The 14,339-nt window shown below is 40.9% G+C and overlaps 1 protein-coding gene across 4 annotated transcripts in view; it reads right to left on the reverse strand.

Moving 5' to 3' along the window:
• The window catches only part of APP (amyloid beta precursor protein), a 213,164-nt gene that overhangs the window by 174,250 nt on the left and 24,575 nt on the right, over window positions 1-14,339 (reverse strand). For all 4 annotated transcript variants that reach the window (XM_084531058.1, XM_084531057.1, XM_084531056.1 and 1 more), the window contains exon 2: window positions 2,450-2,617. In XM_084531058.1, coding sequence (XP_084387184.1) covers window positions 2,450-2,617 — 168 coding nt within the window. The remainder of the gene's footprint in view (window positions 1-2,449; window positions 2,618-14,339) is intronic.

Genomic DNA, 14,339 nt, shown 5'->3' on the forward strand with positions numbered 1-14,339 from the left:
GCAAGCAGCTGCTTGGAGAGCCGTGGCGCTGCCAAGTGCTCTGACGTCCCACAGCAGCCTGCCCCTTCCTACAGCCAGCTGGACAGGGCCACTCAGGTGGAGAAGAAAGCCAAGGGATCAGGCAGGACAGCCCGGGTATCAGCACTTTCCCACGAACAAACAGAAAGCCTACTGACGAGCACAGCAAGAAAACAGTTTCCAGCCAGATCCCCACGTTACAAACCTCCATGGTAGAATTGCTCGCTCTTGAAGTTAATGAGAGCACACTGCTTAATCACTGCTCAGGGTCACTGAGAATTACCTTCTGCCCAGCCTTATCCATGTATTTCTCCTGGATCTCTGAGGACCTGGGAGTGAAAGCAGAGGAGGCAGCTGCCAGCTCCGGCAGCTGAGCCAGACGACCCACTGAAGTCCTGGGCACGCAGACAAAACCCCCATCTCCCTGGCTGCTCTCTACCGTGCCTACTACCTCCTTAGCCTTTTGATGTCTTATGCACCAGTAATAACACAGATCAACTAAAAACAGTAAGATGCCTGCCCCATTTTTAGGGAGCAGACTGGCCAACAGCTTGCCCTGTGAAAGCACTGAACCCCCTATGCTGTGCTTTTCACTGTAGCTACAGAGACGCCCTACAATTGCGACAAGATCACCCTAATAATTAATATATAAGCACCCAATATTAATGCATAAGCACCTAACATTAACATAATAAGCACCCTAGGCCTTCCCCTGCTTCGAGCAGGTCTAACATCAAAGCCAGATCAAGCTCCTTGGGCTCTTGGCCTGTTCAATTCTCCCAGTCTCCAAGGATGGAGACTCCACATCCCGCCTGGGTACCTGTACCAGCTCTTGGCCACTCTTCCTGCGAACAGTTTTTTCCTTATGTGCAGTCACAGCTTTCCTTATTATCCCCTTTGTTATCAGTCAGTATACAGTTACTACCTTCCAACTTCTTTTGCTTTCTTTTTTAGTTTTTATTTTATTTTTTTTTAAATGGAAGCATTTTTCTATGTCACACAAAATTTCAAAACCACCTGACATTCAGCTGAATGTTACAGTTCCCAGTCCTTGTTTTGGAATCCTTTCTTACTGCAGCTTCTGTAACTCAATTGCCAACCTCCTGAATTATTCATGCCTTAAAACTGACCAAACTTTCTATTCTTATTTCCTATAAATTCATGTATTTTTTTCTGTAACTTCAGAAAGACTTTCTACTTCCATCTTATTATTCCTTCCCCCACCCTCAATAATTTCATTATATGTAAATCAACTTTATTTAGATAACTCAAAGCAGACAATGGAAAACAAGAAGAAACCTTTTAAACCCTGCCAGCATGTTACATTTGGTATTTTTCTTAGTATTACATAAAAATATTATGAATTTCAAAAAGCCATACTTTTTATTAAGAGACAAAGCTAATGGCGAAGTAACCATTTTAATATCCTTTATGGGTTCTTTCTTAAAATTAGTATTCATGACCATAAAGCCCAAACTCAACAACTGAACAATACATTGTAAGAAACATAAGGAACAATCAATGGGTGAAAGGGCAGGAATGAAGATGCTAAGGGAGAAAAGATCTGAAGTGCAAATTATCTTCCTTCTTAAAGAGGCATTTTCACAGGAATTGGTTTGACATTTAGGAAGCAAAACATCTACTGCTATGGCAATAAGCAATAGCCCCTGCTTTAAAAAAAAAAAAAAAAAAAAAAAAAAAAAAAGCAGAGATAGTATAAAAAAACATAAGGGCTAAAGCAACAAAGCAACTCAAGCCATGCCCTTTTGTTTCATGGCATGAAATCCACATTTTCTTTTCAAATTGTCACACACTGGTACGAGGTTATCACGCTATCCCAGCATGGAGACAAAACAAAATTAGATACACAATCTGTTCTTAGGACATGAGTGAGTGGGTAATAAGTTTCTGCTCTCAGATATGAAATTGTTCATTGTGACTTCATCTGTAGGGCAAGCTTCTTCTATTAAGAAACTCTGAATAGTTCAGTGTGCAGCAGTGACCAGTAACTCTGGACTGACCCACGGTATTTCAGTATCATGGTACAATCACAATGGACATGTTGCAGCTGACTTCCAAGATCAGCCCAGTTTATTTAAAACACTGTTGTTTTTTCTGTCATCTCAGCTTTATTCAAAATACTTCATAAATCAGAAGTTTGCCGTACATATACTATATAAAATTATCCCCCTTGGGCGTATGACAGATGGATGAAATTGCCCAACAATACTCTCAACGATCCCCCTGCAGACAATTTTTGAAGCTGTTTTAATAATAGCCTCTGGGGAGAGTCTCTTTAAGAAGGTTAAAAGGGCAATGGAGCAGAAGAGAAAATAGAAAGTTAAGATCCCTATGGATTCAGTCCTCCAGCAAGCACCTGCATGTAGGTACTTCAGAATGAGGAACACTATTTCCCGAACAAGGGACTTACTTCCTGGCAATACTGCAGAATTCCTTCTTTAGTGCTGATGCAGGTCTTGGTCCCAGAGGGGTCAGATTCCCATTTTCCATTCTGAACATTCATGTGCATATTGAGTTTGCCACAGAACATGGCGATTTGAGGCTCTGCCAACAATCCAGCATTTCCATCAGCAGGCACCTAGAATGAGAAGAAAAAGTAAGTTTTACTCTCATATCTGACATTTCAGTCCTTCCAGAGCAGTAACAGCACAAGCAAGCCCGAATCAAACTCTAGGCTTACCCACCCATGGCTGTAAAGACTCAAAAGTTTGAGAAATACATAACGAGCAAATAAGGTCGCCACAGAAATTCAGACGTGCAATAACGTCACACAAAGTTTAAAGGAGTAAACAAACTCCCAAAATTATCTCATGGACTTGGGCTAAACACAGAACAAGAAATATTGCTGATTACAGAAATTCGACTTTCAAAATATCCTGGGCACACTGGCACTGGGGACAGGAAACACTAGGCCGAGTGCTCTTCCCTGCCCAGCCCAGTGCCACCAGGAGCCGCCCTGCTCACAAGGCCCACCTGCTGCCGGAGAACCGAAGCCGCCCTCAACAATTTCTGAGCTGAACACAGTTCTGAAATGTCTGTCAGCCTCCTGCCCGCACCTAGAAGGAAGCTAGCTCAACCCTCCTCGCCCACAGACCTCCACGTTGGTTTAGACACCAAGCCTGCACAATGCATGGGAGAAACAGAAGTAGTGTCTGTGGAGCCAGATTTACATTAATCCTTTCCCAAAACACTTCATAACCGTGTAACAGCACTCAAATGAAATCAAACATTTTAAAGATTCTGTTCCACTACTTAATCGGCACTTCCACTGGTAACAGAAATCACACCAAAATCCAGATTAGGGAGCCTATGAAAACACGAAATGATTCCAAACATCTTGTTTTCAAAAAACCATAAACCATTCCTTTTTCCCCAAGGTGCACCCTACCTATGTGTAATTCATCTTAATCCCTACCAAAATTTAAAAAGATTAAAAATTAAAAGTAGATAAATCAGTAGCTGAAATGAACGGGTCAACAGGCCTACCATAACTGTAAAGGGAGCAAAATGTCTGTCAAGAAGACTACAACGTAGGAAAGCACACATCCAACATGAGTCAAACAATCTGCCCCCAACCAAGAATGGGAACAAGACATACCGCACAACTCACGATCCCCTTCAATTTTAGCATCTGCAAAGATGAATCTCCTCCTGAGGTTCCGTTCATCATGAGAGAAGCCAACAGGGATTCATGGTCCCTCATGTCTCAAAAGTGAGCCTGTCACATTAGAGGCATGGTGGAGTACGCAATTATGTTTAAATACCTATTTTTAACTTTTAATTTTCTAGCTAGAATGTTTCTCAAGGGAAAAATTAAAAACATTTGAAAAATTCATGAAAAACTGAAGACTTTCTTATAAGAGGTATGCAAATCCAGTATCTTAATTTCCCCACTCTTCATTTAAACATCCCCCTTCCCCCGAAATTCATGAATTTTTATATGCCTACAATGCTAAAACACTGCACCAAGAAACATTAGGAGTCAACATCTAACTACCCTAACATATTAGATTAACACTGCACATTAAAATGCCATAATTAAAACAAATATTTCAGGTTCTATGATTTTTGTTTGTTTGAAAAGGAGAGAACATTTATTTTCCTGTTTTCTTTAATACTGTAATGTAGCCTAAGGAAAGCAGGAACACATCCACTGGCAGTGACTTCCCATCACTATCTCAGCTTCTCTTCTTGATGCAACATAACTTTACCAAAATTTCAAATAAAATCGACATGAGTCGTTCCATATGTGGCATGTGAGACATGCCCTGTGGGTTTAAAATGGAGAGGTTTCTTATTTTTCTTTTCCTTCCTGTTAGCTACGAAGACAGCTAAAGCTGGGGAAAAAAAGGTGGCAGTTTACTTGGAGCGCTATCAATTTAACTCTAACATGACAACCTATGACTGTCTACTTAAAAACTCATTCCCTTCAGAAAGGACAAGACTTCTAGCTTAATCAAATTACTAAAGCAAGTCATGAGCACATTTAGCTTTCTGTATTTTGAGCTGACAGGGCCATACTAATTAACTGCTCAGCATAGCACTTCATCTTATTGATTAAGACAGCTAAATGTTTCTAATCATAAAGGAATACAAGAGCAATTAACAGGCGCTGTAAACAGAACGAAAGCATTTAGATCATGATCATGAATAATGCAAATCTTTGCTTCCAAAGCTGAACTCCTTTAGAATGCCCTTAAGCAAGGATAGTAGGTTAATGAATTGTCTGTCATATCTCTGGCTTGATGATACGAGCTTTCAAACAAACAGCTAGAGTGGAAACATCACCTATTTAACGATTTTACATCAGGAAGAAAAAAAAAAAAAGAAAAGAAAAAAAAAAAAGAAAAAAAGACGTTAAATTGTTGAATATCTGAAGGTAAGAGCTTGCTGCCACAGTGTTTAAACTAAAAGCCTCTCACTTTAGTAATATCCAACAATTTCATATACTGTATTTTCAGCATCATATCTATGAAACTCGCAGTTCCACCGCGTAAGTTTTAACAGAAAAACTGCCCTTGAGACAGCCTTTTGTGCCATCTCCGTTTTCTTTCTGTAATATATACTCCTAATCCAAGATTACTGCCATCTGATATTTCATTTCTGAAGAAAATGAGTTGATCTGCTATGGCACTATTTTTTTCAGATTGAAAACTGGCAGCTTCTTGCTTTTCAAGAAATTACTTGCTGTAAAATCCACAGAAACGGCTGATGCTGATGGAGGCATTTATGCAGAGGTGATGGCCCAAACACAGTAGTCAATCCTAACAACATTTCTTTATGAGAAGGTAAAGGCTGACTGCATTAGCACATCTGACCTGGCTGTATGAAACCTAGATTTAGAGCTTCTGATGGGCCTTTTGCTGACACCTGAACAAGATACTCCTAAAGAGCATACAAGATTTCTGTTCACCCCATTTTGCAGACATGTTTCAGCATTGTTACTCCTTTTTTTTTTTCCCCCAAAGAGCTAGCTTGCCATCAACAGTGACTGACAGTGATCACAGCATCAAAAAAAATGCGGCCATTGCACCAAGCTCTACACTGCATTGCACTCTTTGATGTGTTGTTTCCCTTTGCAATTCTTCTTTCTGACTGTAATAAAACCCACATGCAAAAAGCTGAAACCCGTGAAGCTAAAAATCCATTATGCACTTGGTCCAAAATAAGCACTTATGCTAAGTAACAGATACTTCAGAAGAATGTTTCTGATGCCACAGTTCCTGGTTCCTGGTTCCTTCCCTTTCCCCTGTGTGGCCCTACACGGCAAGCCTATACAACATGCAGCCTTCTTTTGTGTTACCAGAGCGAAACAGCAAAGGGGAACGGGTCAGCAAGATGCATCAGGCTGCCCCTCCTGCCAGTGCCCACCACGAAGCATTCCCAAGAGACCTGCTAAAAGAGGCATCTGGAAGGGATCAGTCCTCGTAGCCCTAATTTATGGGACCTATTTTAATCCAGGGCACATTCCTACATAAGAACAGTAACAAAAACAGTGAAGGCATTATTGACATTTAATTTTATGAGTGTGACGGATAAGACGTGAGAAAAAGAGCCATGAAGCCTCTCAGGTGCCTGGCAGTGGTGGGGGTCTCTGATGCTCACTGCCTGTGCCTCCTCTCTCACAAGGGGGCTCTGCCACCTGCACAGCTTTTATTAAATTTATATTATTATATAAAACTTATGTTTTAAAGCTTCACTTTGAGAAGTAACCTTGAGCTGGTAAGGCCTGCATGCCAGTTTCCAACGTTGCACTGCATTTCTGCTAAAATGCTCAGCATGGCATCCATCAATAGTGAAAAGCACAACAACCAGTAAGAGGTATTTAACAAAATTACTCCGTACCTTGCAAACATTCAGAAGTGTTCACTTCTAGTAAGTTCACCTACACGTCTTGTGGGTTTGCACAAAATTTTCGATTTCAGTTCTAACAGCAGGCTCTGCTGCAGATTTTTGTCTCCCCAAAAAGTTAACAGCTCTGAACACCAAACACTGCTTAACTTTTCCAGCTGATTAACTTGCTACACCATCTAGGCAATGTTGACATTGGAAGAGTGAGTCTTACCCAACACCCCAACTATATTTTCTGTTTGGACTGTCCTAGAAAAGCTTTCCACGAATGAAAGGTGTGCTAGAAACTTCTGGCTGGTCTGCCCCAAGGCCTCCAGATAAGAGACTGAGTCATTTACATATTCCATATTACACCGAGAAAGAAACAACTCTCTCTTCACACCATCTCCCTTCCCATCAAGTTTGTCCTGAAGACCTCAGACATATTGCACTTTGAGGAAAAAATAATTCTGCTTTCCCCCCTGCCCAGGAACTGGCTTGTGACGATGCCTCACTATCACAGCAAAGCTAAAAATAAAAAATGAGATAACAACTACTTTCAAGAGAGTCTCTGGTCTACACAAGTTGCTAATAAAATTGCTAATGGTTCCTCGGGTTGTGTGTTAACAGACACATCCAGCACCAGTTTTGTCACAAAGAGGACTGAGAAACCATACCTGAGGGGGGGGGGGGGGGGGGGGGGGGGGGAAAAAGTAGCACTTCTTCTAAAACTATTACACACAAAAATCAAAACCAACTTAAGAAAACGCAGGAAATTGAAAAGAGAGGAAAAAAAATAGATGTAGTGACAGTGATTAGTCCCATACAGGCTGTCACAACATTTAAAACACGGGAATTCACGAATCACTGGTCATGTCAAAGGTACATCCAGCTAAAAGACACAAATTGGCGGAGAATTTTGTGCATCAGTCAAGTTATCTTCATAGCCAATGGCTTAATTCACTTACATTCACTGCCTGCCAAGAAAAATTATCTGCATTACAATACAATCAAATAATCTGGAGCATTGATCTACACAGATAAGCAGCTTCTATACAGTAACGCTGAACAACATAAAGCTATGGTCCAGCTGTTTACAATAACGTCTGTAGTGCAAATCTCTCCTTGACTAATCCTAAAGCTCAAGGGCAGATTAGTCTCCCAAAGAATAATTCATGCAACACAAATTACATTAACGACAACTATTTGCTTTATTAGTATTCTGCAAAAGTGAAAACTATGAGCATATTTATGAAACTGTAATCACATATTATTTTGTCTGCTTTGCATATGACCTCGAAGAAGTAGCATGTGCTTTTTTGCTGCCTCTCAGCAAATCACTAAATAAGTTAGACCAACTAACACGCTGTCTCCAGTTAAGAGCCATGGTCGTTTTTTCACAGTACATCCACAGTTTTCGAAGACCAAGTAAAACAGCACTCATCACATTTATCAATAAGACATCTCCACCAGAAACGAATTTCTAAAATGGAAGCTACCAAAATTTGCAAAATGTCAACTTCATGCTCTTCCAGAATGGCATGCATCTTCCCGCCTGCCGCCCTGCAGGGTTTCCTTCAGAGCAGCTAAATGCTGAAGTGCTTAAAATATTTGACAGCAAAGAAATTTAAAACACTGGAAGCTTATACTTGAAAGGTACTCTGCCTGCTCTCAAGAGAAAGCACAACATGAACCCACTCTTCAGAGGAGAACATTAAAAAAAAAAAAAAAAAAACACAAATGATAAATACTAAAGCCTGGGATCAGGAAATGATTCCATAAGAGAAAACTCATCGAGTATATAACTGCTAATTCTAAGTCTGATGCTTTGGATAATGAAAGAAGAGGGGTATAATCCATCTGTTTTCCAATTATCTTGTGTCAAATAATGAATATTTGCAGTCCTAATCAAATTAGGACAAAACAAGGTGCGTTCTGGCAAAGCTGCCTGAGTTAAGCAGCTTAATTATTAAAGCCTGTCTCTAAAAATGGGTGTTTCGTGGCATTTTTCAGCTGTTTTGAGAGGGAAAGGCGTCATTCCAGATGTGTAGATGATGCCAAAAATGTTGACTTTTAATAAAATACAAAAAACAGGCATCATGCAAGCACTGAAAGACGTGAGATAGGGAAAGATGTGAGATAGGGAAGCTACTTCCTCCCCACATGAAGATGTGGTATAGGTATCCCTTTGCTTTCGCCTCTTCCTGATTTGGTAATTTGACAAATGTATCAGAGCAGAGGTGTAGATTCTTCAGGGTATTGGGCATGCTGAGTGCAGTTTACATGATTCCCAAGACACTCAAAAAAGGCTTTTGTAATGGATTACAGGATCAGAAGAAGTTCATCCAGTTAGAAAAGTGAAACACAAAAACAAACAAACAAAAAAAAGAAAACCAAAAACCTTTACCTTAAAAGAAGAAGGGGTGTTAGGATTTTATTTCTTTAGCTCCTTACCACTTCAGAGAAAAAGCCTTTTTCAATTAGGCACCATTATTTAAGAGAAAGTATAGCCCTCTCCTCATCCATTCACTGTCATTGCTTTCTGGAACTGCAAAAGTAATTAGTAAGAAACTAATTGCTAACAGTTCTTCATAATCCCTATTTCAACAAGCAGCTTTGGCTTTGTTCACAACTAAGGCCATAATCAAAAAAAAAAAAAAAACACTGCAAGGTTTTGCCTTAAGAAGGTTCCCATCCATAGCCTAGTTACACAGCTTCAATCCAGATAGCTCTGCTATTAATTTGTAATTAAGGGCTACAATAGAGTATGAAAATGAGCATCAGACCTTGTACATGCTATTTATTAAACTCTGAAACATCAAAAAGCATTCCCCAGAAGTCCTAAGAGGGCTTCTCTGATTCAGGCAGTTTTACTCTGCCAACGCTAACCTGAAGCCACTATCATAAGCCTTCAAAGCATGCTTAATTTGTACTAAATTGTTCCGTTTGCAATTATTTTCACAGTGAGGACACTCGGTAACAGCCTCCATATCTACAGCTTATTCAAGAACAACAAATATCCTCCTTATTGTAGGAGCTGATTAGGATAATGCCTCCCTGCTTTCCACTCCACACGTGCTCCTCCAGCCCTTCACCCGAGAAGGCAACCGATGCAGTTCCGAGGTTGAAGAGCTTCTGCTGAAGATAAAAATCAAAATACTCTGAAGAACAAGGCCACCCAAGTAACGTGTCATCCTTCCTGACCATGCCTGCACTTCCTCCAAACACTTGCACGACGTTCAGGCTGAAACACGAGGTCTCTCACGAGCTAAAGCAACCCCAACTTGCACGCAGAGCAGTTTGCTTCCTCATTCAGCGCTCTGCAACACAAGCAAAGATCACTGCTGGGCCCCAAAAGCCCCCTGCCATGCTAATACAGGCTCTTGTCACCAGGCAGAAATCTGGGGCTCTGTTCCCCCTGGTTAACTATCGGATTTTCACAAGTTCACAGAATCTGGGCTGCCAGACCTACTATTTAAGCCATAAAGATAGTAGCTCTCCTCCGAGTATTATTATGCATCTATGTGGAAAAGCTATTTATATTTTAAAACCTGCTTATCTAGATAAGTAAATAACATCCACAAGAAAGGAAGGGGTACGGGGTCAAAATAAATAAATAAATAAAATAAAGCACCCAAATTAGAAGACGAGGAAATACCAAACTATTGTCTCCCCAGGACTTAAGATGGCTGTTTGCCAAAAGGAAGGGAAAATTTTCCATCTCCCAGCTTCTCCTTCGAGAGGAGCGGTGTCACAAGCGAAAGAAATTGTCAAAATCAGCATGAATAATTTAGAAACAATTTTATTGTATAATGTTAATATAGAAACAGTAGCAGCAATTATTGTTGTCAACAGCCTAGAGAAATAGGTCAAAAAAAATTTTACTGATTGCTCAGTAAAACTGCTTGTTATGAACAAGACAAATGTTTTTGGCAATCAGGACAGAGGAGGGCCAGCTTTCAGTGGCAGGAAAGCAAGCACAGACCCACAGCTCCTCTACCAAAGCCATTGAGACTCAAGCACGGAGTCAAACTGAAACACACCTGAAATCTGGTTGAGAAACAGACTTTGCTGAGGAGCTCCCAGCAAATCAGAGCTTTGTATTTGTCCTAACCATGCCCTGTTTAAGCTGAGTGCAAACATCCGTGTGCTTCTCTTCTGTCCCACTTTTCTAACAGCCAAACCAGGCATCACAGCAGCACCCTGCCCACTCCTCCACAGCTGTTCAAGAAGTGTCTGCTCCACAAAGACGTGAGAAGCAAGTCCCTTCTCTAGGCTGCAGAGGATATTTCCACAAAGCAGTCTGCTGGCAGCCGACTGATCTCCTCACCCATACCCTTCACAGGTTCCTGAGGCTTGTAATGTTTTTATTCCACGTGTCTTAGGTTTAAAACTTCCCTCAGGTCACTTTCCAAGCACCAGCAGGATGCCATCTGGACACAGGTTCAGGCACCTGCCGAGCATGAAACCAGAATAAGTATCACAACCAACCCACAGCCCTGCAAGGGCTAAGCACTGAGATTGCAAGGCTTTTTCACAGACCAATTCCTCCCCAAAGAGCTGAGTGACCCAAGCAAGAAACAAGGGTAAACAAGAAACAAAGAAAACAATTAAATATCCTCCGTCTCCTGATAAACACAGAGATGCAATCCAGCAGGTGCACAAGTTTGAGGAAAGAAGCGTTTAATTATACCAATAAATGTAACAAATGTTATTATTTCTTTTGGTACACTACGTGTGCAGAAATGCTGTGACAGGCTGCTTTTGAACCGATCACCAGAAAGCCTGTCATCGCTGTAAAACAAACAGGAGACTGTATTTTACAGAACTGAATTCAAGTTTTGGGCTAAAATACGTTTATTGGAAACCGCCTACTTCCAGTGTTATATCTTTTACTTCCATGCTCAGAGCAGCCGCTGCTTATTTTATCTGAAATAAACACATGACGCAGGAGACAGACGAAGAGTGTATATCGCAGCACCACAACTGACTGCAGAAGTATCCCAAGCTCAGTGATAGCTTTTGGGTTATTGGCATACCCATAAAACTCACTTCTATAAAGTTTAAACCACAAGGTGAGAGAAAGCATTGAAAAAGCCCTAAAATAAGATCTAGTTTTCATTTATACTAAAGTACATTCTTCTTGCAAAAGAATACCCTAAGTTTGTGTAAAATACATCTTAAAACCTATTTCAGTGCACGTGTACATGGGAAGGACGTGAAAAGAAAAACTATACGCAGAACCAGACTCCATGCCATGAAACAAATTTAAATTGTGTCTGTCAGGTCAAAAATTGTTTGAGGAACAATTCTAGTTTGACAAATTTGATAAACAAGTTAACATTTGTGCAATGTCAGTTTCTCAAATGAACCATGTAGCTCAAATGTCAGCGCTCTGTAACTTATTGACTTATTTTTAATAGAATGGCAGTCTTCAGTTTTCAGGAATTCATTTGAAGTAGCTGTTGACTTAAAAGCAGTTTCACATCTCATTTATCACATTTCCAGTACTTTCAGTAAACATCTCAAGCTAGAAGAATTCTTTTGTACATCATCTTCACTCCTTTTCTCTTTTTCAACTCTAACATATTTTTTCAACTTTTCCTGCTGAAACTGGGCTGCAACAGTCTGTAAGAGGATGCTGATCTGTCTGAGGGATGTTTACACCTTACCTCAAATCCATACAATGTATCAGTACTCAACAACTCTCAGAACTGAAGAAAAGGGAAAAGAAGGGCAGGGAAACTCAAATACTCAAGCAGTTGCCCTTCCAAGTATGACTCCATACAGCTGACACACTACACAGAGCTAAGATCCTGTATTTTTGGCAATATACATGTATTTGTTAAAGTGCACTAAAGTATACAAAGCATGTGAATTTTCTTGAAACAAACTTCCTTGAAAAAGAGATATCAGATTTTATAGTTCTGGGAGACACTCTAGCCTTACACAGTTTCCCTAATGTAGGAAGACAACACCAAACTAACCAACTTACCCCTCTAAGCCTACAGATAACTGCAGTGGAAGAAACATATAGTTCACTTTGCAAGCTCCTCCAGGAAGGAAGAGAAGCAGCAGCCCATCTGCTTGGCAGATTTTTCTCCTGTTGCAGTCTGAGTGAATAAAGCCTCACGCACCCCAGCAGGAACTCCCTGCGGCCAGCAGAATTGGCGTTTTGCTTCTGAGACAGGACCCACACCCTGCAACAACCAAATTTCAAACAAAGCTCTGGGGTTGGCATGTAAAACAATAATAAAAATTAATTACAGTTTATCATCTACGCTCAACACAGGGGCACAGCCAACACTGCTAACGTAGCTGCTCCATGGACCACGTGGCTCATGCTCTTTTACAAACTACGCAGAGCAGTACCCTCCTCTCCTGCCATTTGGGGTGAACCACAAATACCTGAACGCCGCCGTGCGAGAAGCCTGATGTAACTTCCTAGTTTAAACAGATAGTGTTTCAGCTATTTTGCACCATTACAGCACCCCATGCATATGCCAAACATCCCCCTCATCTTCGTCTGGTGCAGGACTGTTCTCTGCCCAGCCAGCCAGCCTGCACCTCCCATTCTTCTCTGCGAGCTGTCCGACTGGTTGGCTTACTGCAATTATTATTGATTTCCTAACTTCATTCCACAATGTGAAGACGAATAAAGACATTTCTGGCATCCACCGACTTTAACCACTCGTGTTTGGCAAGGTGGGGACTCATTGACTGCTACAAGGAAGAGCACTTCCATAGGATACTTCCTGAGATGTTACACTACCGGGGATGCCAACATGTCTCTAATTAGACAAATCTATATTTAGCTCACAAAAACAGCAACACCAGCAAGCCAGAAGGAACTAATCTGTCAACACTGGGATTCAATAACATAGTGAATTACCTGGATTACTTTCAAGGCTAATGCTGGCTGCCACATGACAAAGTCAAATGTCGGGACAGATTTTGATTGATTTTGAGTTGACTTACTGTCCAGCCCTTCAATCCTTCCCCCATAAAAGTGAAATGAAATTCTACCTCAACATAACATCAATACCGTGACAAGAAAGGCATTAGTACAGCATTACTAGGCACCCTGTGCTGAAAGAGATCCTGCTCCATATTAAAGGGTATGTAACAGTCGCCTGTTACTCAAAAAATCCCAAACCCTACTGTCCCACTAGACACAAGCTTTTCTCCTACATCTTTCTGCACCCAGCTGCTCTTTGTGAGCAGCTACTGCATGTTCAGTACAGGTTTTCATAATAGCAATTATAACTATTATGGTATCTTTCATAATAATTATGTTGCTCTTCAAAGCAAAAGCCTGGCTTTCAACCTCCGAGGCTACGGCCAACTCTCAGGGGCTCAGGAGATGAAGCCATTTCTCTTGTGCTCTGCTTTCTGGCTCTAGTAGACAGAGACTGCTTATTTAATTTCATCTAGCACAACAAAAACAACTCCATCATTATTGCATACGTAAAATATTAATGAAAGACCTAAGTAATAAAGAAACAGACCTTCAGAATTGCTTAACAAAGGCATACAAAAGATTGTACAGTTTTGGTGAGCGAGAGAGGGGCTAATAAAATCCAAATATCCATCATTCTACCAGCAGGGCACATTTCAGGCATCCTTCCACAGTTTCCACTTCGTATGCTTTTACTCATGAAACACTACTATACTGTATGTGCCGTAGACATGGGTTTCATGGCATTTTGCTCATACTCTAAACCAAGCATCTCCTCCTTCCAAGGACTGGCGAGCAAAAAGAGGAGAAGGGGATAAGAACAAGCAGATAAAGATATAAGGGAAGTCCTCGCAGAAACAACAACACAGCTTTGTTCAGTAGGCTAGCGAATGGGTCACATCACAAATTCTCCCTTCAGCGCAGACTACTATACAGGTTTATATGTACCCTCTGCACAATCATGAGAGACTTACGAGGACAAATCACATAAACCAGGAGCCTTAATCTTATT

This window comes from Aythya ferina (genome assembly GCF_964211825.1).
Source record: "Aythya ferina genome assembly, chromosome: 1".
NCBI classification, from domain to species: domain Eukaryota; kingdom Metazoa; phylum Chordata; class Aves; order Anseriformes; family Anatidae; genus Aythya; species Aythya ferina.